This window comes from Orycteropus afer, unplaced genomic scaffold, assembly GCF_000298275.1.
Source record: "Orycteropus afer afer isolate SDZICR_OR568_19922 unplaced genomic scaffold, OryAfe1.0 scaffold00397, whole genome shotgun sequence".
In the NCBI taxonomy this organism is placed as follows: Eukaryota; Metazoa; Chordata; class Mammalia; order Tubulidentata; family Orycteropodidae; genus Orycteropus; species Orycteropus afer.
This window is the reverse complement of record NW_006921984.1, coordinates 676,613-698,736: the sequence shown is the minus strand read 5'-3', so window position 1 is coordinate 698,736 and position 22,124 is coordinate 676,613. Positions and strand designations below refer to the sequence as shown.

Sequence of the window (22,124 nt, the reverse complement as noted above, 5' to 3'; positions counted from 1 at the left end):
CTCCTGGTGAGAATTTGCATTTCCATCTCAGATATACTGACTCAACCAAACAACAACAACAAAATAACAAATACATAACCAGACTCTACAGTTTAACAAGAGCTCAAGTGATTCTTATATATTCCCAGATGATGCTTATATATACATAAGACCCACCTGGGGATCTTGTTAAAATGTAGATTCTGATTGAATATATCTGGGGTGAAAATGCAAATTTTCAGCCGGGGGTCAAGCTGGTTTGAATCGTTTTGAAGCCCAGGCTGGAAGAGCCAGAAACCCTTCATTGCTTTGTTGAATTACGACCAATAGGAGCTTTTCAGAAGCCTTTCTTTCCCCTAACGCTTTTCTGAAACCAAGAAAGAGGAAACTCACATATAATGAAACCCCAAATAAAATCAATGAAACTGATGGGTCCAAAGGAGCCCTCTCATTTCAATGTCCTATGTCCTGGGCTCAGAAACATGGGGGACTCTCGTGCTCTCATCTGGCTTGGTATTAGACCTGCAGAACTCTGCTTGGGAACCATGGCAAAGGTTGCTGGGATTTTCGGTCTTTTAAAGAACTTCCTCGTCTTCTCTTTAGATATGGGTCTCTGACTGGCCCTGTCTAGTCCCAAACTGGCCCCCCTAATTACTACTTTTACACCCTTCCCCCAATAATATGCAGATTTTTAGAGGGGTCCCTGCTTGAGGAAGGTAGAATAATGCCCCCCACAAAAGCTGTTATGATCTCCGCATGAGATTTATATCCTAATGCCTGGAATCTGTGAATATGTTTATGCTATCTTATATGGCAGAAAGGACTTAGCAGATATGATTACATTAAAGACTTGAGATGAGAGCATAGTCTGGATTGCCCAGGTGGGCCCAATATGATCACAGGGGTACTTAAGGAGAACTTTCCCCAGCTGTGGCCAGAGGGAGATGTGACTATGGAAGAAAGAGCCAAGAAATGCAGTGTTGCTGGATCGGAAGATGGAGGAAGGGGGCCATGGGCCAAAGAATGTGGCTGGCCTCTAGAAGCTGGTAAAGGCAAAGAAATGGATTCTGCGCCAGACCCTCCAGAAAAAAAACACCACCCTGCCAACACCTTGATTTTAGCCCAGCAAGGCCCATGTTTGACTCTGATCTACAGAATGTAAGATAATGAATTTATGTTAAGTCAACAAGTTTGTGGTCATTTGTTATAGCAATAATAAGAGATAAATACACTGCTGGACCCTGCAGGCTGTCTGTCCTTGACTCGGTCCCTGCCTCCTCCCTCCATGATGTGATTTCTCCCAGGGGCTCACTGGCTGGTCCTCTCATCAGAGATGCTTGTCTACCTCACCTGCTATGTCTATTGATGGCCATGGCCCAGGCTGCTCGAGGTCCCCTGACCAGGAGGTGGCTACCTGGGTGCTCCTTCAGTTCAGATGGCTCTGGTTCCTTAGATCCCCTTGCTAGTTCTGGGACCTTCCCATCCTAAGCTTACCTGTTAGGATGATAGACCACAGGTGAGCTGGAATGAGAGAAGCTTGTTCAGGTCTGACCCCCACCTCTCCCATGGCCCCACGATTGCCTGTGCAGGCCGGATGAGGAAGGTATGGCAGGTCACTTCTCACTGAAGCCAGGCACACACTCTCCCCAGGTTTCATGCTGGGCCTGTAAGCTGCCAGGACCAGCATGAGAAGGAGAAGTGGACAAGAAGCAAATCTTCCAAACAGGGAGCTTGGAAAACCACAAAGGAGGGTCCCTCCCCAGAGGCAACAGTGGTGGCAAAGGCAGGAGATGGGCTGTGGGCAGCACACACCCCTAGATGACTACCTCTCAGACTGCCAGGGGCCCTGGAACTCAGTTCCAGGCCGTCAGCAAGGATAAATTTAGCACCAATGAGCCCATTGGCAGAACAGGCCCAGGGCCTCAAAAATCCCCTACTAACCCTTTTGACAGGCTGGAAAGTGGACTTCACTGTTGGTCCCATGATGTAGGTGAAAGGCACCAGGGTTCTGCCTTCTCCTCACCAAAAAAGAACTCCAAGACCACAGGGAGTCAGGGTAAGGCTGGAAGCAGCAGGCCGGGGGAGCCAGGGGCTTTCCAGTGAGCCCGTGAGTTAAGGTAAGCCTGCAGATCCCAGCATGCTTAGTTCCAGAGGGCAGCATGCAGTAGCAAACTATTTCATTGTGGAGTTATGGTCTGAGTTAGGCATGTCCCTGCAAACCTCCCCTTGTACCCACAACAGGAAACAATGTGATAGGACAGATTTTAGAAACACCGCAGTGGGCAGACATAGAGGTAAGGGGTGTGGAACAGATTCTCTCTGTGGCTTACTGCAGAGGGAGTGACTGTCCCTCATCCCTCACAGGGAGTGAGTAATGGAGAAAGGAGAGAATTTGTTATCAAGCACCATGGTGAATTTTAAGCATCAGCTTGACTAGGCTATAGCACCCAGCTGTTTGGGCAAACACTAGTCTAGATGTTGCCATGAAAGTATTTAAGTGTGATTAGCATTTATATCTGTTGACTTTAAATAAAGAAGATTATCCTCTATCATGTGAGTGGGCCTAATCAGTTGAAGGCCTTGTGAGCAAAAACTGAGGTCCCCAAGGGAGGAAGATTCTGCCATAAGACTGTATCAAAGGTATCCTGCTGGAACTTCCAGCCAGATGCCTGGCCTACCAATTTCAGGCACAAGACTGCTAAGAGATTTTAGCTTGCTGCCTGACCTATGGATTTTTGGATGTACCAGCTCCCACAACTGCGTGAGCCAACTCCTTAAAATAAATCTCTCTTGTACTCTTTCTCTCAATTCACACACACACATCCTATTGATTCTATTTCTCTGGAGAATCCTGACCGATACATCAAGTCCAATGCCATGTTCTTCCCATTGGCTCAGCTGCCTCTATGGCACTCTGTAGTTGATCTGTTTTATCTCAGCTGGAGGACTTCGGCAAGGGGTAAGTTCCCCTTGGTGTTTTTTTTTTTTTTTTTTTTAAGGGGGCAGATATTTCATGGCCAGATTCTCCTTTCTCCAGAAGCAGAGAGGCCAGAATGTCTCCTGCATTGCTGCCCAAAACCAGTGGCAGGAAGGCAGGGGCGGTGGGTCCTTGGCTGCAGGGAGAGCACCTGGCTCCTGCTTCTGTGGCCAGTGGATAGCAATCTATGACCTTCCTGATGGAAGACTGGACTTGACACTTCTCAAATGGAAAGAAATGCATTTCTAAATGTCAAATAAACACAAGTACTTCCAGAAAAGAGCAGTCCATATCATACTCCTAGTGCTGATTGGTAGTGGTGACCAATAAATGTTATCACATAGGAAAGGCCAGGTTTCTATCCATATGCACTGGGGTTCACTTCCATGTCACTTTCAGTCACATTAGAGAAAATGAACTCCCAGAGAACAAACACTGTGAGTCTGGTAAATTCCACAATAGGAAGTGGCAATAGACCATAATGAGTGGCTGTCAGGGAAATCAAAATGTACCAAGGAGAATTTTGGGTTACCACCAAAATACAATCTCAGCTGCCAAAGACAAGGCAACCATCAATGTGGTTAAAGGAAGAAATATTCTACAAGCAACTTAGAGCAGAACTGACAGCATCTCTTCAAGTAGAGATTTCAGAAAAAGCTGCAAAGAGATATTGCAAGATACAAGGCAAGAACAAAAACCTGGTGGCAGACATCAGGGCCACAAAAGCACCCAGAGAACAGAGGCAGGGTCAGCAGTGGAGCAAAGAACCCAGGCAGGGTCTGAGGAAGAGCACCAGGACAGATCCCAATCATGTACACATGTGCCATGCACACATGCACATTCACATACACACATGCACACATTTCATCTGTGGCACTGGGGCATTCTGGAAAGAAACAAATTAGTTCAGATTGTGAAGCATTTATCCTGGAGAAGCAAAATGAGATTTTTTTTTCTGCTGTTCTTTTAATTGAAACTTAGCTCATAAATCAAAGATCTTGTTTCCAAGCTACAGGAGTTGGTAGGAGGGAGTTTTGAGAGCTGAGTGGGCCCTGCCTGTCCCACTGGCCCTTTCCAGGTCACTCATCTCAAGTACAGTGCCTCACATATAGTTGGCACTCAATGAATGAGTAGCCAAGGGTGGCTCAGTGGAATTCCATCATTCGTCCTTCTCATCAGGCTCCCTGAAGTGGTTCCAAAGAGATCTTGATACCACTCACACACATGCACACACACAACTAAATCCCACAAGGAATGGTTAGCACATCTACCTGGAACACTCAGTGTTTCTCCTGGAGACCCCTCACCTCTGCAGGGGTCCACCCTCTCCCGTTATAACCTGCATGGGTTCACATGGGTGTGTACATCCATGGAGTTTGAAGACTACCTAGAAATTTTCTAAACATGAGAAATCATGTGATCCCCACCATCTTCTTAATTTGTATTAGTTTTCATTCCCTGGAGAACCAAAGAATGCTCTGCAGATGTGAAAGCCTATGACTTGTTGCTTATTCATAGGAGAGATGGGGTAAGTGCACTCGTATGCTCATTGTCCAACAGGTGAAATAGTTGTGTGTAAGCAACTTGCCCCAAATCAGACATGTACAGCGACCAAACCAAGATTTCTTGTCTGTTAGTTCCAAGTCTCTATTCAACACAAAGGTCTACCTCTTGACCTGGATACCCACACCCATATCATACAGACCCTTGTGACGAAGAGTGCAGGGGTGCCTACGAGCAGGCTGGAGCCAGCAGGGTGGCATCCCATGACTCCTTCTGCTCCATCTTGCCTTCCTTGGGCTTGAGAGGATGGTTGTCTTAACCCCTGGAGGAAGTATACTTTTTGTCATTCTCAAGGTGCTCCTTATCTGAGCATCTTCAAATTCTCTATGTGCCCACATTCACATGCCTTAATATTTTGGGGCAAGTGAGGCAAAGAAAAGGATACCCCTCACATAAGTGAGGGAATGACAGATAGAGGAAGGAAACTCAGTTCAGCTCCCCATCCATAATCAACCCATGACAATCTTCTCTAGGCCTATTCAGAGTTTACCCATGATGCCACACTCCTCTCTCTCCCCATCTAGAATCTACCCATGATGCCAATCCTCTCCATTACTGTGTACCCCACTACCACTCACTGCCTGAACAGAGGAAGAGTTAACAAAAGCAAAGGTCAAGGAAGCAGAAAAGGTCCCCTGTCCTCTGTCCCCAGACCCAAGTCCATCAAAACCAATCAAATTTGAAGCAGAGAGATTAAATTATCACTAAGCTAATTATGGGAATCACACTTAGGCTGGCTGCCGGGAAGCAAGGTCAGCAGGCAAGAGGCATTAAAATGAAAGGCAGATGCAAGAAGCACTTAAAAAAGAGCCGGGAGACTCATTACCCCACATAAGGAGGAGCGAGAAGCGTTCTGATGTTTCTGAGGCACTGTCCATCTGGGCCATAGTCAGAGCATTTGACAGCTAAATAGCTCCACTCTGTCATCATCTTGCAGCCAAAGTGGGCGAGTCAGAGGTAAACTGATTAGTGGGTGTGCTGCTAAATTTCCCAGAGAGAACTCGAGGGAGATAGAGGCTCCATCCAAGAGGGCAGAGCACGGGGTGGCCAGCACCCCCCTTGAGCTCAAGGGAAAAGGTCCAGTTCCTAAGTGTATGCATGAGTGTGTCTCAGTGTGTGTGGGTGAGTGTGGCTATGGGTGTGCATTAGGTACAAGTGTATGTTTGAGTGTGCATGCATGCATACATCTATGAATGGGTATAGCTCCGTGTCATGGGTGAACATGGGTGTGTGTGTGCATTAGGCACACATGCCTGTTTATGAGTGTGAATGTGTGCACACAGCCATGCACATGTGGGTGTACATGAGTGTGTGTGGGTAAGTGTTGGTGTACATGTGGATGAGGTACATGTGCATGTTTGTGAATGTGAATGTGTGCACAGAACCAAACATGTGTGGATGTACATCTTACATACTTGCAAATAGATGGTGAAGACCTCAGAAAAAAGCTAAGGGCCCCTCTTGGCATAATCTCACCAGGCCTACTCCTTCAAGAGCTTTCTGAACTGTGAAGCTTTCACAACTGCTGTCACTAGCTCTGCCATGAAAATACGTATTTTGCCCAGTAATGATGGTTCAGTGTTGCCTTGTGTACCATCAGTATGATGCAAGTTTAGGAAACGTTGGCCTAAAACTTGGCAACACGGGTGTGAGAGTTGAAAATTCAATGGTTTTCAAACCAATCTGCAGAATGACTTGCTCTACTCAGGGTTCCAGCCCTGACCTATTCCTGCCTTTCCCAGAGACAGGGGAAATGGCTGGGACTCCTGACGAGGAGGCCATGAGCTGGTCCCAAGTCAGCAGCTTTAGAACCAGTATTCCAAAGTGGGTCCCTTGCCCTGAGCAATGGAATTCAAGGGACAGCAGCCCAGGCTGTGTCCAGAGTGAATCTCTGGTAGCATAGTGCCTAAGGCATTTGACTGCTAACCAGAAGGCTGGTGATTCAAACTCACCAGCCACTCCTTGGAAGGAAGATTGGGCCATCTGCTTCCATAGAGGTACCACTTCGGAAAGCCAAGGAGGGGTCGCTATGAGTCAAATCACCTCAAAGGCAGGGAATTTGGTTTTTAGGTATGGTCAGAAAAGAAAAGCAGAGTTCAGAGCAGAAGTGTTGGGGAGGGAGTATCTGTGGAGGTTAAATTACTTAGGGAACATTGATTTGAAAAACTCTATTTAATTGTAGGTAAAAGAAATGATTCAATAAATTCAGATAATTTAATTATCCAAAGGAGACATCTGCTAAGTGCAGACTAATCATTGCATTGAAGCAGAGATGAGCCCTCCATCTTAAGGAACACTGAAGGCAGAGAAAGAAAGACATCCAGAGACTGGCTCACAGATGGAATGGGCCAATTCTAGTTTCAGTTTTCAGAGAGAAAAGCACATTGCAAGAAAAAAAAAAAAAAAAATAGAAGATATAGTTTTTCTTTTTTATCTCCAACACTATGTCTAGGGTTAATGATACCAAATCAGCCATATGCTATAGTTACCTCACATTTTCTCCAATATTAAGGAGACCAAGAGCTCTGGAAGTCAAGAAACATCTACCACATCAGAAATGACCAAGTGGATACTTCTTGAATAAATATTGAAGTTCACACTAATAATTCTTATGGTAAACTGTATTATTGACAAAATAATCCCTCCCAGCCACCTCACTCTCTCACCCCCATCCCCAAGCACTCTGGCTGAAAATTACCTCTGTCACTTCCAGACAGCAGCTTTAACAGCCACAGTGGGACTCGCCCATCTCGCTTCTCCTCCTACCATGAAATTAACATGTCCCAGATAGAGCCTCCTCTGCAGCCTGTCCCAGATAAATGACATGGATCCCATGGGGCAGGGAGATCCCTGAGCCAGCACCCACTTCTCACTGCCCTACTCCTTGGCTAGTGTTCTGAATGGGACTCAGACAGGTACCAACAGGACAGAGCAGATCAATGGAGAAGACATGGGTCCCCACCCAGCTCTGCCAATAACCCAGGATGAGGTAAACATAGGCTGCCTCTTTACCCCCCAGTAAACAATGCAGCTCACACCACCTGCAGGGTGGTACCAAGGAATGGTTTGTGGGGAGGAAGAGTGTTGCTCTTCATAGATGCTTTGCATTCTTTTAAGAGGAAAACTGACTTTTTCTGAATTTTACATAAAGAGCTAGGCAAATGCATCCTCAAGGTGAAGTCTCTGAGCCTTCCATCCTATCACAGTATGAAAACATTTCCAGAACGTTGAAGATACAATACTGTAAAATACAAGAGCAGGAAGAAAAGAATCAGGAGCTGAGAGGGTTAATGTGGGCACACGAGAGAATAGTCAGCAAGCTTGGGACTTGGGGATGGGCATTTGGAAAGAAAATGAAGATTGAGTGGATGAGGGGGAATCGGGGCTGAAAATGGCTAGCAGTCACCACCAGTTGGTGCTGGTGTTGCCTTTGAGTCAGTTTTGACTCATGGTGACCCCATGTGTGTCCGAGTGGACACAAAGCTCCGTAGGGCTGTCAATCCTTCATGTTTCAGAAGCAGAGCACCAGGCCCATCTTCTGAGGTGCCTCAGGGTACACTCAAGCTTCCACCCTTTCACTTAGCAGACAAGCACCTTAACCATCTGCATCACTCAGAGCCTCGAGGACTTACAAGGAGATGGCATAATTAGGCCTTCTGCTCAAGAAAGCGAGATTGCAGCTATGGGATTTGGCCCAGGAGAAGCAGCCATCTTCCAAATGAGCAAAGACAAGGCCCCTGGATGGCCTGCAAGAGGAAAACATGTCAAGAACCACCACACACCATCCCATCCGCTGTTGGGAGAAACAATTCTAGTGAAAAACCAAGACAATGAAGTGCTTGGAGTCTGTGGCGGAAGGACAATGCTAAGTGAAAAAGCACAGCTTGTCTGTTTCCCAGAAAAACTCCCGCCCTGCCCACGCCACCCCCAATCTCTGCAGGACACCAGCACAGCATAATTGCTCCTAGAAAGGGAAGCTGCCCTTGGGAGGAAGCTGTGATGGGAGCAGCGAGGAGGTGGGAATCCAATTGCTTCTCAGGTGGGAGCCCCTTGGAATTTACACTTAGCCAGGGCCCTTGAGGACACAACTCAAGAAGGCTGACAAGGCAGTGTGTCTGGGCTGGCTGGAGTAGGCACAGCGTGCCACAGCAGAAGGGCTAAGCCAGAGGACATGGGTCCTATTCAGTGTGCCTGGGGCCATTGGCACAGACAGGTCTACAAGCAGTGGGGCCAGAGGAGGCCTACTCCTCAGAAGGTTTTCTGTGTTTTATTTTTAAGTAGGAGATGGAGAGCACTGAGGTTTTTCCTAGAAAGGTCCAGCCAGCCAGTGTGTAGGACGCACTGAAGAAGGCGAACATCAAGTTGGGAAAACAGGCATAAGAGTCCGAGCACCAACAGTGAGCCCTGGGCCAGGGCAGGAGCAGAGGGAATAAGGGATGGTGCAGGACGGGGCAGCATTTTGTTCAGTTGTCACCAGGAGTCAGGTACCTACTTGATGGCAGCTAGCAACGTGTGCTAATCAATGTGTGAAGCATACAGAAACACCTAGAACAAGATACTTAGTGTGTGTTCAAAGCACATTTGTTCCTTTCCTGTCCTCTTGTCCCTGCCAGCCCAAATCATTATGAAGATGGTCCCTCTCCAGCAAGGTAATGAATTCCCAGCAGATGCCCAGGTCAAGAGACATGATCTCCCACGGCTAGGCCCCTGTTCTCCTCGGTCCCTGGCTTCAGTTCTGTGTCACTCTCAGCAGCCACCATCAACCCTCACATTCCCTGGAGCTAACAAGTACCTAGGGCTGCCTCTCAAGATCCCAGGCCCCTTACTGAGGGGGTTCCTCATTCTGGGCCCTGTAGACATGGCTGCCACATCTCCTCTTCATGTGCACCCTTTAATGAACTTTCTCATCATCTAATATGTCTGCACAATTACAGCCTCAGGGACAACTCAGCCATAAAGAGAAGTGAAGTCCTGATGCATGCTACCACGTGGATGATCCGAGAAAACACCATGCTAGGGAAGTAAGTTAGTCACAGAAGGACAGGTGTGTGATCCCACTTACCTGAAATGACAAGACTAGGCAAATCTTTAGAGGCTAAAGTTTTTTAGAGGCTAATAAGAGTGGAGGGGAGGGTGAGGAAAGGGTGAGCCACTGTTTGGGAAGCAGTGAATTTCTGTTTATGGGGATGGGAAATGTGGCTTCAATTATGGATAATGGTTGCAAGATTTGATTAATGTAATTGATAACACTAAACTGTACACCCAAAAATGTTGTAAGGGCAAATGTGTTATATATATTGTGACAATGATCATTATCATCATCCTCAGGCAGCCAGAAGATAGGATCCTGTGCCAGGACCACTTCTGTTCCTAAGCAAGGCTGTGCCCCTTTCCACACCACTAAAAGTTACCATCATGTTAAAGTATTGATTCGGGTTCCCTCAGTGGCCCAGAAACAAAGCCCAGTGTACTAAGCAGCCCCCAAAATGGCTCCCAATGGCTCTGCCTCCTGGAGTACTTGAGGACCCCCACCCCCCACCCCCACGTGTGTGCTGGACCTTAACTTCCCGTTAAGGAAGAGAATTCAGCAAAGGTGATGGGTGTCACTTCTGAGATTAGATTTCCAAAATACTCTGGCTTCCATCTTGCTCACCCTCTTCCTCTCTCAGAGCCCTTGTTCTGGGGGAACCCAGCTGTCATGTTGTAAGTAGCCCTCATGGAAAGGCCCATGTGGCAAGGACTGGAATGAGGACCAGAGGCACCAACAGCCACATGAGTGAGCTTGGAAGTGGGCCCCCTCCATCCATCCAGGCTTGAGATGCCTGCAGCCCCCACTGACCCCTGATTGTAGCCTGTTAGAGACCTTGAGAGAGAAGGCTCAGCAAAGCCGTTCCTGTTTCTGGTCCATAAAAACTGTGAGATAACCCATGTTGTTGTAAGCCTCTTAAGTTTTGGAGTAATTTGTTACACAGCCATAGATAACTAATGTGTCTAGTGCTCTGGGGTAGAATGGAAGGTATGCAGTGCCATTGGGGACTTGGCAATGCTGCATTAAAAGCCACCTTGAATGTCTCCATGGGAAGCCACGGCTGCTGGAGAAAGTTCAGTGACACTACCAAGAACAGAGACCAGTGGCTACACCTACAGGAAGTCACATGAGAACAAGGCAGGATGGCCACCAGCTTCCCAATCAGAGCTTCAGCTGGTGGGCTGTGAGAGCATCAGGCTTCAGCTAGTGGGCTGTGAGAGGGTCAAGCTCAACTAGAGGGGCTAGGAGTGGGTCAAGCTGCCATTACCTCCCCATCACCACCTCAGTGACTGAGGAAGCTGGCATAATTTCTAGTAACAAAGATCTCCCTGGGTCTGTCCCCACTGAGAATCACCACTGGTGTTGACATAAAGATGATACTCTCTTTCACTCTAGATTTTAACAGGCACCAGCCCAACAGCCAGCAGGACCTTTACGGCTTTGGGCTCCTTCCTCTTGTTGCCTACACCTCGTCCCTCTTCCTCTTGTACATCATGTCTTTCCTCCTTCCCCATCTTTGTTGTCTTGGTTACATGGCCAGACTCCTGATATGCTGCTAGTTTTCATTTTAATGATATGCTCTTGTAAAGCACAATATTTTACTTCAATTGCATGTGTCACTGGAGAGCTCCCTTCAGCATGCCTGACATTTGTGCGTCAGCTGACCGCATGTGCTCTGTGAGTGGGGTGCTTCAGCAGTGCTTCCTTCCATTTTAATATCTTTGCATTTTAATTTTTGATCAGGATCTTTCTGTACAAGTGTTTATATATACATATATATCTCCACACATATGATTCAAAAAAGTGGCACATGTATCAATAAATCCTGAATTGGCAACGCTCACTTGAAACTGCCTCCTTCAATCACATGCACTAGCAAGGATCATTTGGAAAAGAGAGTGAAAATAGAATGACGTCTTATTTTTCTGGAGATCTCAAAGGAGCCAGCAGGGGAAGGAGTCTTTGCCCCAGCTGGTGGTATCAAGCTGCCTTGAGAAGGGCCAGAACAGAGACTAGAGACTATTGTGAGGACATGTCTCCACACTTGTTCAGGTCAGCTCCAAGTGACCAATGGAGACCCACTAGGAACACCTAGGGAAGGTGGGGTGGGCCCAATGTGAGTGGTGAAAATTAGGCGAGGTAAGAAAATAGGGTCAGTGGGGACACATTTAAGTTAGAAGGAGAGTTGAGTGAGGATTTTATAGTGTTCGGGAACATGGAGGACGCTGACCAGCTTAGCTGCTCTCCATACCTACTGAGTACAAACCCCCCCAAAAAAATCAAACCCACTGCCATCAATTCTGACTCACAGCAACCTCCATTGGGTTTCCGAGGCAGTAAATCTTATGAAAGTAGATTTCCCAGTCTTCCTTCCACAGAGTGGCTGGTGGGTTTGAACCGCTAACCTCCTGGTTAGCAGTCAAATTCCTTAGGCACTGTGCCACCAGAGCTCCTCAGTACAGCATGGACAAAAACACTTAAAACACAGCAGGTGAGATTGAAGAGAGGTGAGAGGAAGTCCTCTAGCTTGAGGCAAAATAGGTCTGAAGAGCAGGTTTTAGGATCTAGGGACTTGAAGGACAAATATTAGAAGGGCTAATTCTCTGTCCATGAAGGAAAAAGGGTGGTACCCTAGTGTCCCTTTGAGGCTCCAGCTATAAACACCCAGGTCACAGCGGGTCTTCCAATACAACTTCTACCTCCACATAACTTAACTTACAAGTTACAGGCTTAATACTCGTAACATGAGGGGTCTAAATGCAAAAACAACACAACACGATGCAACGAAAGCAACAATGTTTTGATGGTCTTCTCCTGGAGCAGAACTTGCTCAGCACGGATGTTTCCACATTCTCTTTCCTTTGTTTGCGCCAGACCACGTTCAAGCCAGCTAGTGGCCCTGGTTTGAGAAACATACATCACAAGAGGGCTAACTGACTGTGGTGGTTAAGTTTGTGTGTCAATTTGGCTGGGCCTGGTTGAGTGCCTGGGCAGCTAGATGTAGTATTCCCCAATGAGACGGGTAATCAACTCCATGGTGGAATCTACTGCGACCAGCTAAGTAGCTGCCTTAGGGATATGGTCTGCTTCCCATATACAAGGAGAAGCCTGGGGGAACGGTTGCTAGCTTATGGCACACTTGAACCCTGCATGTATCCATGTCGTTGTTCAGCAGGCTGCCATGCTCTACCACCTTTGGGACTTTCAATGGACTTGAATCAATGGCCTGCCATGTGGTTTGGTAACATTGGGACTGTGCTTTTTTACTTGTCAAACTTGGGCGTGGCAGCCTCAGCAGCCAGCAGCTGTCTGAGTGAAGAAAATCCTCTAGCTCCAGTGGGCCAGGAGCAGGAAGCAGAGCTGAAGACCAAGGCTGAGGGGCTTTCACCCAGCCCCTAGAGCCTGGCACTTTGAACTCAGACTTCTAGCCTCCCAAACTATAAGAGAATAAACTCCTGTTTGTTCAAGCCATCCCATTTGTGGCATCTTCCTGTCAGAGTGGCACTAGGGAACCAGAACACTGTCCAAACTCTGCATCCAATACACTCACCCCAAACCCTCATGCCAGGATACTCAGGCGATCTAGAGTCCCATCACCATATCTCTATTGGAGTCTGTGATACTCCCACCTATCTGGAAGCTTTACATGGCACACATTTATTTTCAGTGAAATTGCCACATGAATTTTAGAAGAATTCCCAGATGCACTTAGGAAGTTCCAAAGCTGAGGCTGCCAGTCTCTGATCTCATATTGCTTTGTGACTTGGGTATTGGAGTGAACCGCAAGACACACACCCAAGCATCCAATCCTCAGGACTGAAGTTCAGAATGACAATACTCTCAAGGACATCACTCTCAGCAACCACCCTGGGTAGTTTCCCTTCTGGATGCATGGGGGAGCTGAGGGAACACAAGCAAATGGATTTTAAAACGGGCTCGAGAAAAAAAAAAAATAATGGTTCAGTAGATGGCATTAATCTGCATGGCAATTCCCATGAGAATGATGTTTGTGTTCCATATTCTTACTGACTCTCCATGCAGACACATACCAGAGAGACTGGCATGGTTTGGTATGTCCACATGGGTCATGTGAATGGCCTACTACAGGCTAATAACAGGGGATGCCCAGAGTTCTGCTTAACCAATACCTACAAAGTGTTCCCTCCCTTAGATGTGAACAGTTTAACCTGGCAAACACCCAGCAAAGACACAGTCACAAAGTGAAAGGGCAGTCACACCCCAAGTGGAAGTTCATGATGGTTTGGTAGCAAGAGACAGAGAAAGAGAAAAAGAGAGGACTCAGGCAGAAATGTGTAAGCAAAGAAATCTTGTCCTTTGGAAGTAACTTAGGTTCCTGGTTTGTGCTCAACTACTAAACTAAAGGTTGGCAGTTCGAACCCAACCAAGAGTCACCATGGAAGCAAAGTCTGACAAATTGCATCCATAAAGATTACAGCCAAGAGAACCCTACGGAGCAGCTCTACCCTGTAACACATGGGGTCGCCATGAGTCAGAATCAACTTGATGACAATGGGTTGGGTTTTTCTGTTTTGGAGGCAACACTGACTGGGTGACCCCAACTGGGGTCAAATGTCTACACCCTAAATAAAGCACATCAAGATAGTGTCTGACTTCAAATTTCTACCTGCCATTGACACAGTGGCTACAGTGATGGGTTCAAGGATGGGGTTGACGATTATGAAGATGGGTCAAGACCGGGCAGTAATTTGTTTTGTTGTACATGGGGTCGCAGCTGGAATGTTGGCAGCCCATGGGTTATTCCAGAGTTCCTAGTTACTACCTGATGATGGCAGCATTTATAGACCACATTTCTCACTAGCATGTCCCTTTAATGTTACTGTGGGTGAAGGCTGTTCACACCATCCGTACACACATCAGAGCTCAGAAGACATCCAAACTGGCACTTCCCTCACTTTCTCTTCCCCTGCCTCGTGTGATGTGTGTCACCAAAGGATGACATTATGGTCATCAGAGGCTAGGTTGCACATGGTTGGGACTCACTCCTTTCAAACAAAGGAAAAAGTGGATGATTTTAAGGGTAGTCCATGGATAGCTACAGCCTACCTCCTAGACCACTAAAATCTGCAGCCAACTCCCTTACTCTCAGCACTCCTGAGCCCTTCCCTCCCACCCTGCACCCTAAGTCCCTTGTCACAGCACAAAAAGCTTAGAGGCCCTGGATCAACATAGTGGGTTATTGCAGGCTCCGAGAAGCCCACTCTGTAATTACAGCTGAAGTGCAATTTCCCTTCTTCTCACCCCAGTTTCAGTAGCTCACAGAACATCCTGCTAAACCCTCCTGCAGCCCCAGAGCTGCTCATGGCTGGGCCTGTGGCCAGAAAGGTGAATTTGGTCCTGATAACCCTGGGAAAAGCTGGTCGGAGAGATGACAAGGAAAAGAGAGCAGAGTTCAGCGAGCCAGGGATGCTGGGAAATTCTATTGTTTGGAGAAAGTCAATAAACTGGCCACTGTTGCCTTTTATTATTTCAAACAACAGACTGGGCGGCCCAGCCTTCCTTTCCCAACTGCAACTGTCCCCTGGGCCGGCTGTGCTGAGTCTGCAGGAGCCAAGGCTGGGCTCAAGCAAAACTATTAAAGGCCTGCCACACCAAGCCCCTGGAGCCAGAGGTTCGGCGGCCTCGAATGCCCAGCTTTCCCCAGGAGGCCATGGCTCATTTTCCCCCTTGACCCTTCTGCTCAAACCTCTCAAATGTTTATGCCTCACCAACCCCACCGCAATTCTGGAAATTAAATATAATGTCCCAGCTGACTAAAACAGAGCTCTTCATATACAAACCACCACAGTGCAAGATGGGAAGCACCAATCCTCGATTTATGAAGCCAGTGCTTTCTGTCACAGACTGGCTAGGGGGCGACGGGGGACGCTTCAAGACAAGGCTTTGCCCTTGCCTGCACCGTGTGGGTTCTCACTGTGGATTTTGCTGGCTCTGGCTCCTGGAGGTGTCCTCCTCCCTCTCCATGGAGAGGGGGGCTGCATGCATCCCGTCAGAGGACAGTTGTCCACAGGTGAGCAAGCCAGAGCCACCTGCTGCTGTCCACCCTGTGACCAGAAGCACAGCATGTGGTTACAGGTTGATTGTCTGGGCTTTAGGATGCAGCAATAACCCAGAAACATGCTTTTCCTTCCAAGAGAAAATAAGTGTTTGTTCTGTTGTGTTCACTGAACTGTTCATGTTCATATCACTGACACCATCTTCCAACCAGAGTTCCCAGTGGTGCAAATAGTGAACACACTTGGCTACCAACTAAAAGCTTGGCAATTTGTCTCCACCCTGTGGTGCCACAGAAATAAGCCCTGGCAATCTTCTTCTTTAAAAAAGAAGCAGCCTTTGAAACTCTGTGGAGCACTGTTCTGCTCTTATACACATGAGGTCATTGTGAGTTGGAGTCGACTAGATGACCACTGAGTCTTTCAATATTCCAACCAGCTCAGAAATGACCAAAAAAATCCTCGGACATCTGGTAGGAAATTTTGGGGCAGAAATCTTATAGCACATTGGATTAGGTTATTTCTCCATTACACTGAGATTGGGGTTCACCAGAGAAAAGTTAAAACACCCCTGAGTTGTCTCGCTTACTTATTTACTCTCAATAGTTCTTGTTCACCCACTGGCCCAGACAGAGCATGTCAACACATATTTCTCTGTGGACCCTATCTATGGTAATGTCTTTGTATTCAGATTTTGCAGCTCCTGGAGGTAGTCAGATCACAGTGAAGAACCGAGCCATTAGGACAACCAGCAGAAAGCTTCACTAGGTCCTACAGTCCTACACTAAAGCAGGTGCACTGTCGCCTCTGCTCATGTTGAGTCTTACTTTAGACACAATATCAACAAGTGTGGTGATCTGACTTCCTCACCCACTTAAAGCTGGGAGCCAACAGGGAGTAGGAGGGGCACTGAAGTCAACTGGGCTTCCTGGAAGTACCTAGGAATGGTGGTGACAATGTGGATGAAAGGAAGGCCCAGAAAGGCTGCAGTGAGCAGACACGGGATCTGGGTACAGACCACACACCTGAGCCTCGCAGTATCCTCCCATGCGCATCCATAAATTCAGCTCCAGATACCAGCAATACTCACAACAAGGAGGCCAAGGCAACAAGAAAGGTTCAATTATGCTCAATATATTCTTTGCAGAAAGGCAGGGAACTGTGTAATGTATTTCTGAAAGATGCATAGATGATGGTAAAATTATGTTTTTGTTTTGACACTTAAGGCGGCACGCTAACATCAGGTTACCTGTTCCTGGACAATCCTACGTGGTTGTGTGTTGTATGCATCATCCTTCATCAATATATGTATCTTTTCCAGAAATTACCCATGTAACTTCTCTCCACACACATCCCCACCTCTCAGCCTCATGTTGCAGACCTGCTCTGCAGAGGGGGAAATTTCAATAAAGAAATGACAGCAGGATGATTGCATGCTAGGACAGTAGAACAGGTACAGTTCTCTGGTCTGCAGAGAACATCCCTTTGAACATCTGAAGCTACAGCCCAGAAATATAGCAGAGAAGACAAAGGGATTGAGGCTAAGTCTCAGATTAGGCAAGTCTTCCTTACTGAGTCTGAATCACTGGGAGAAGCCCCAGGAATCCTAAACAAGGCAAGCATGAGTCCACCTTCCAAACACCAATATTTTCCTGGGAAAAGTCCAAAGGGCAACTTTCAGCCAACACAAAGCATGCCCCTCAGAGTCACAGATAGGCTCTTAATCCAATCACAGAGGCAGGATGGGCCCAGCTCCCATCTCCTGGATGCAGCACAGCAGAGTCCTACAGGGAACATTCCTGGCTGGAGGGGACTCCCACCACTACTGATGGACCAAAGTCACTCAGTGCCTGTGAACCTACCAGCGTCTGAGGGTGGTGGGTGGAAGCAAGGAGGAAAAGGCATGTCCCATCACACCACTCCTCCCACCTCAAGCAGTTCCTCTGCTCCCACAGCAAACATGGTTTCCTCATGCCACAATCTGGCTCGTAGCACCATCAGCCCCTCTAACAGGTCCTACATTTTCCTCCATCTGGTCCCTGAATGGATTCCAGATGGAAGCAACAGGCAGAAGGACTAGAGTCCGAGGACCAGGCCCCTTCCCGCCTACCCCTCCTCAAGCACCGAGGTCCAATAACACCCTCGCCTTGGGGCATAAACCCAAGTCAGAAAAGTGTGAGCCTTGCTAAATTACCAAGCAATTCTCCGCCAGCCTAACACCTCTCATGGGCACACCAGTTCCAGGTGAAGCCACACCTCACCCAGTCTGATTTCCCACAACAACTCTGGTATGAAGGCAGAGAAGGGCCAAGGTTATTATTGTACATGACCGCAACAACACCTGTATCACTGGCCCACCAAGCCCAAGGTAATCAAAGCCCAGGTGAGATCATCCCTATCCCAGTGGGGACAGACCATCTGCACAATAACCCCCAACGATGGCACCTTGGTCCTACCTTCTTTAGGTTGCCACTCTTGGTGCCCACAAAGGCCAAGGAGTGATTCTTGTAGACATAGGCGATGACAGAAGTCATGCGGTCACTGTCCTCAGTGAAGACAGGGATGCCCCGTACCATCTCAGACACACCCAGTGGGGCGTTCATGTCCAGGCCACAGAAGTTGTCATCAATGGTTAAGAGCTGAAAATACAACAGGAAGAAGATTAGAAGGAGCCTCAGGGCAAGCAATTGGCTAAAGTATTGACTGAAGGGACTGCAGAGCTAGAAGGATCCTTAGAGGTGGGTCACTTATACCAGTCCCTCCTTTGTTATGTAAAAGACTCAGCTCTAGAGAAACTAGGTGACCTACCAACAGACCTAAGTAGGAAGTTGCAGGCCTATGACAAAAACACAGATCTCTAAGGTCTCTTCTCACCACACTACATAGACTTCCTGTCTTCCTCCAATCCCTCCAGGCACCATCTTGGTAGCATAGATTGCCCATCATCATTGTTACCATGGTAAAGCACAGGCAGCCCCCTACACACACACAATACCCCATGAAAATGAACTACAGACTAGCCTGTTCAGGTGAAGGAGGTGAGTGGCCGCTACTTCTACAAACTTGCAGGTGGGCAGACACATCAAGGAGGACCTGACATTGTAGAACAGTAAGCTGGACCCATTAGTATGTGAATAACAATATCAGAGGAGGCAGTGGTGGTCCAGTGGGAGAGCTCTCAGGTCCCATGCTGGAGACCTGGGTTGGATTACTGGATGATGCACTTGATGCACAGCCATTGTATGATGCTGAATGGGTTTCAGCAGAGCTACCAGACTAAGACAGACCAGGAAGAAAGGCCAAGCAATCTACTTCAGAAATCAGCCTATGAGACACTATGGATCACAGTGTGCATTTTGTTCTCTTGTGCATGGGGTCACCATGACTGGAGGCCAACTCAACAGCAGCCAACAGCAACAATGGGTCAGAACAGAGGAATGCACAGACATCAGCTAGCGGTTAGGAGGGAGGAGAGAAGAGGACGGGCCACAGCTCCACTCCATCAAGCATGGGTGACCTCACTCTCCCCACCTCAGGCTCCTGCTTCCTGTAGAACAAGGCAAAGAGGGGGCGCATCCACACCAGCATTTCCCCAGAGTCTTCTGTGGGATCCAAGGCCCTGGAGATGCCTAATCATAAAAGGGTCCCTTGGGCAAATGGTTTGGGTTTAGCATATTCTAACACCATCTAAAAGAATCCAACCATTAGTCACAGGAAGGTCTCCAAAGCCTTTTTAAGAGGAAATATGTTTAACATTTTCAGCCTTTCCCAATCATTGTATTCCTCGAAACACATTGTAAAGCACAATTTACATTGTATTCAACTGAAACTCCTATTAATATCCCTTAAAGGGGATAATCTCCGGATGCCTGTGGGACCCACTCATCCACCTGCCTGACTCCAGGATGTTCAATCTCAGGCATGGGGTCACTAATGAGCCTTCAGGCCAGCTTTCCCACAGTGCCTCTGGCTAAATCTCTCCCTGTCTTATCCATGCCTCCAAACTCCCATCTCATTCTGCAGTGGCTGGAGAGAAGTCTCCAGGCCCCACCAGGCAGCCTTACTTTGGCACAGACCCTTGGAGCCTTCCAGAACTTCTATTGGCCTTCCCGTTCTCTCTTGGAAGCACTGTGTGGCCTGGGAACAGTTCCTCGCTCCTCCTGAGCTTTTATGAGCCACTCTATAAAGATGAAGGAAACAATCCCTGTTCTTTGATGGGCCACCATAAAGCCTATTGAGCTCTACCTGTAAATGTCTTTGGTTTTTCCAGAGAAAGGAGTGAAATAAAATACAAGGTGTCACTGTTTTAAAAGCTTCAGTCCAGCCAGAGGAGAGGCATCTGGAGAGAGCAGGCTGGCTCTTGCCAGCAGGGCTGTTAGAGAGGCCAGCTCAGAGCTTTCTGGAACCTTGGGAGGCCCCTTCACTCCCGCCCAGAAGGAGGACAGGCCCTGCCCATCTCTGTGAGGACAGCTCGCTCCTGACCCTCCTCCCATGATGGGGCAGAAGGGTGGGAGGGGAATGCATGGGCAGGGGGCCGGGCCAGGTACCCGGCAGATATCTGCTCCCTGCTTCGGAGAGCCTCCAGCCTCGCTTGCTGGTCCAACAGCCCAGACTAAACTCAATCTCGTATAAAACCTAAAAAAGCCCACCACTGCCATGGAGTCAATTCTGACTCATAGCAACTCTATAGAACAGAATAGCACTACCCCCACAGGGTTTCCAAGGCTATAAATCTTTACAGAAGCAGACTGACTCATCTTTCTTCTGCAGAGTGGCTGGTGGGTTTGAACCACCAACCTTTTGGTTAGCAGTCCAATGCCTTAATCACTACACCACCAGAGCTACCAATTGGCATTAAGTTCATCTGGACTTATAGTGGCCACACGTATGTCTGAGTAGAACTGTATTTCATAGAGTTACTTTAAAAACAAAGTTTGAAAAAACTCCCATCCTCATGGGAAGGGCTCCATTCATGTCTCTTTTCCCTAGGGTCACCCCACTGTCCTCAAATGCCTCCAACTCATGGTAAGCCCAGGTGGCTGAGTGGAACAACACCCCATAGGATTCATTTTTTATTTTATATTGTTGTCCTTGGTGAGAATGTGCACACCAAACCCCACCAAGTCACCGGTTTCTGCAGGTACAGTTCAGTGACATGGAGTACAGTCTTTAAGTTGTGCAACCATTGTCACCCTCCTGTTCTAAATTGCTCCTCCTCCATTAACTGCATTAACTCACTGCCCTTAAGGTTCCTATCTAATCTTTCAAGTTGCTGCTGTCAATTTGATCCCATATTGATAGCTCTTAAAAGAGCACAATGCTCCAGCCAGACAGCTTTACTACTTCAGCTAAACTATTTCATTTGAAGAGGATTTTAGGGGATGGTTTTGATTTAAGGTTTAACGATTATCTCAGAGCAGTAATTTCTGGGGTTGATGCAGCCTCTATGGCTCCATAGGATTTATTTATTTATATTATTATTATTATTATTATTTACTTTAATTGTGGTGAAAATGTTCATAATGAGACATTCACCAACTTAACAACTACCACATGCAAAGCTCAGGGACACTGATGACATTTTTCATGTCGTACCACCATTATTGCTGTCCTTTTCGAAAATATTCTACCACCATTAGCATAAGCTCAATGCCCCACAAACAAAAGCTTCCCCTTTCCCCCTCCCTCCTACCCTTGGTAGCCACTAATAATCTTTGGTATATGTGTGTGTGTATGTGTGTGTGTGTGTGTTTTCAACCTATCTAGAAATTTTCCCTTCCCTCCCCTCCCATCCCTGGTAACCAACAAAGAAAGTCTCCTTCTATCTATAAACCTTTCCTTGACTTTTATAATAATGGACTAATACAATATTTGTCCTTCTGTTATAGACTTATTTCACTCAGCATAATGCCCTCTAAGTTCATCCACATGATGTGGTGGTTTGCAGATTCTACATTATTCTTTAGGGTTGTATAGTGTTCTGGTTACCTAGTGCCACTCTGACAAGAATATACCACAGATGGGATGGCTTGAACAAATAGGAGTTTATTCTCTTATAGTTCAGGAGGCAAGAAGACCTTGGGTTTCAGCTCTGCCTCCTGCTCCTGGCCCACTGAAGCTAGAGGCGTTTCTTCACTCAGACAGCTGCTGGCTGCTGAGACTGACAAGCCCAAGGTTGACAAGTAAAAGGGCACAGACCCGATGTTACCAAACCACATGGCAGGCCATTAGTTCAAATCTATTGTAAACCCTAAGATCGGCAGAGCATGGCAGGCTGTTGAACAATGACACGGCTACATGCAGGGTTCAAGCGTGCCATAAGCTAGAGACCATTCTCAAAGCTCCTGCTTAAATAAATGTGAAAGCAGACCACATCCCTAAAGCAGCTACTCAGCTGCTTATGGTAGATCCCACCATAGAGCTGATTACCAATCTCATCATGGGGAATAACTACCTTCAACTACCCAGCCAAGTTGACTCACAAACTTAACCACCACACATAGTATTCTGTTGTGTATATGTACCATAGTTTGTTTATCCATTC

At 47.3% G+C, this 22,124-nt stretch overlaps 1 protein-coding gene across 1 annotated transcript in view; it reads right to left on the bottom strand.

Moving 5' to 3' along the window:
- The window catches only part of PLXNA4 (plexin A4), a 497,799-nt gene that overhangs the window by 448,268 nt on the left and 27,407 nt on the right, over positions 1 to 22,124 (bottom strand). Inside the window, exon 2 of the mRNA XM_007953478.2 lies at positions 18,037 to 18,219. Coding sequence (XP_007951669.1) covers positions 18,037 to 18,219 — 183 coding nt within the window. The remainder of the gene's footprint in view (positions 1 to 18,036; positions 18,220 to 22,124) is intronic.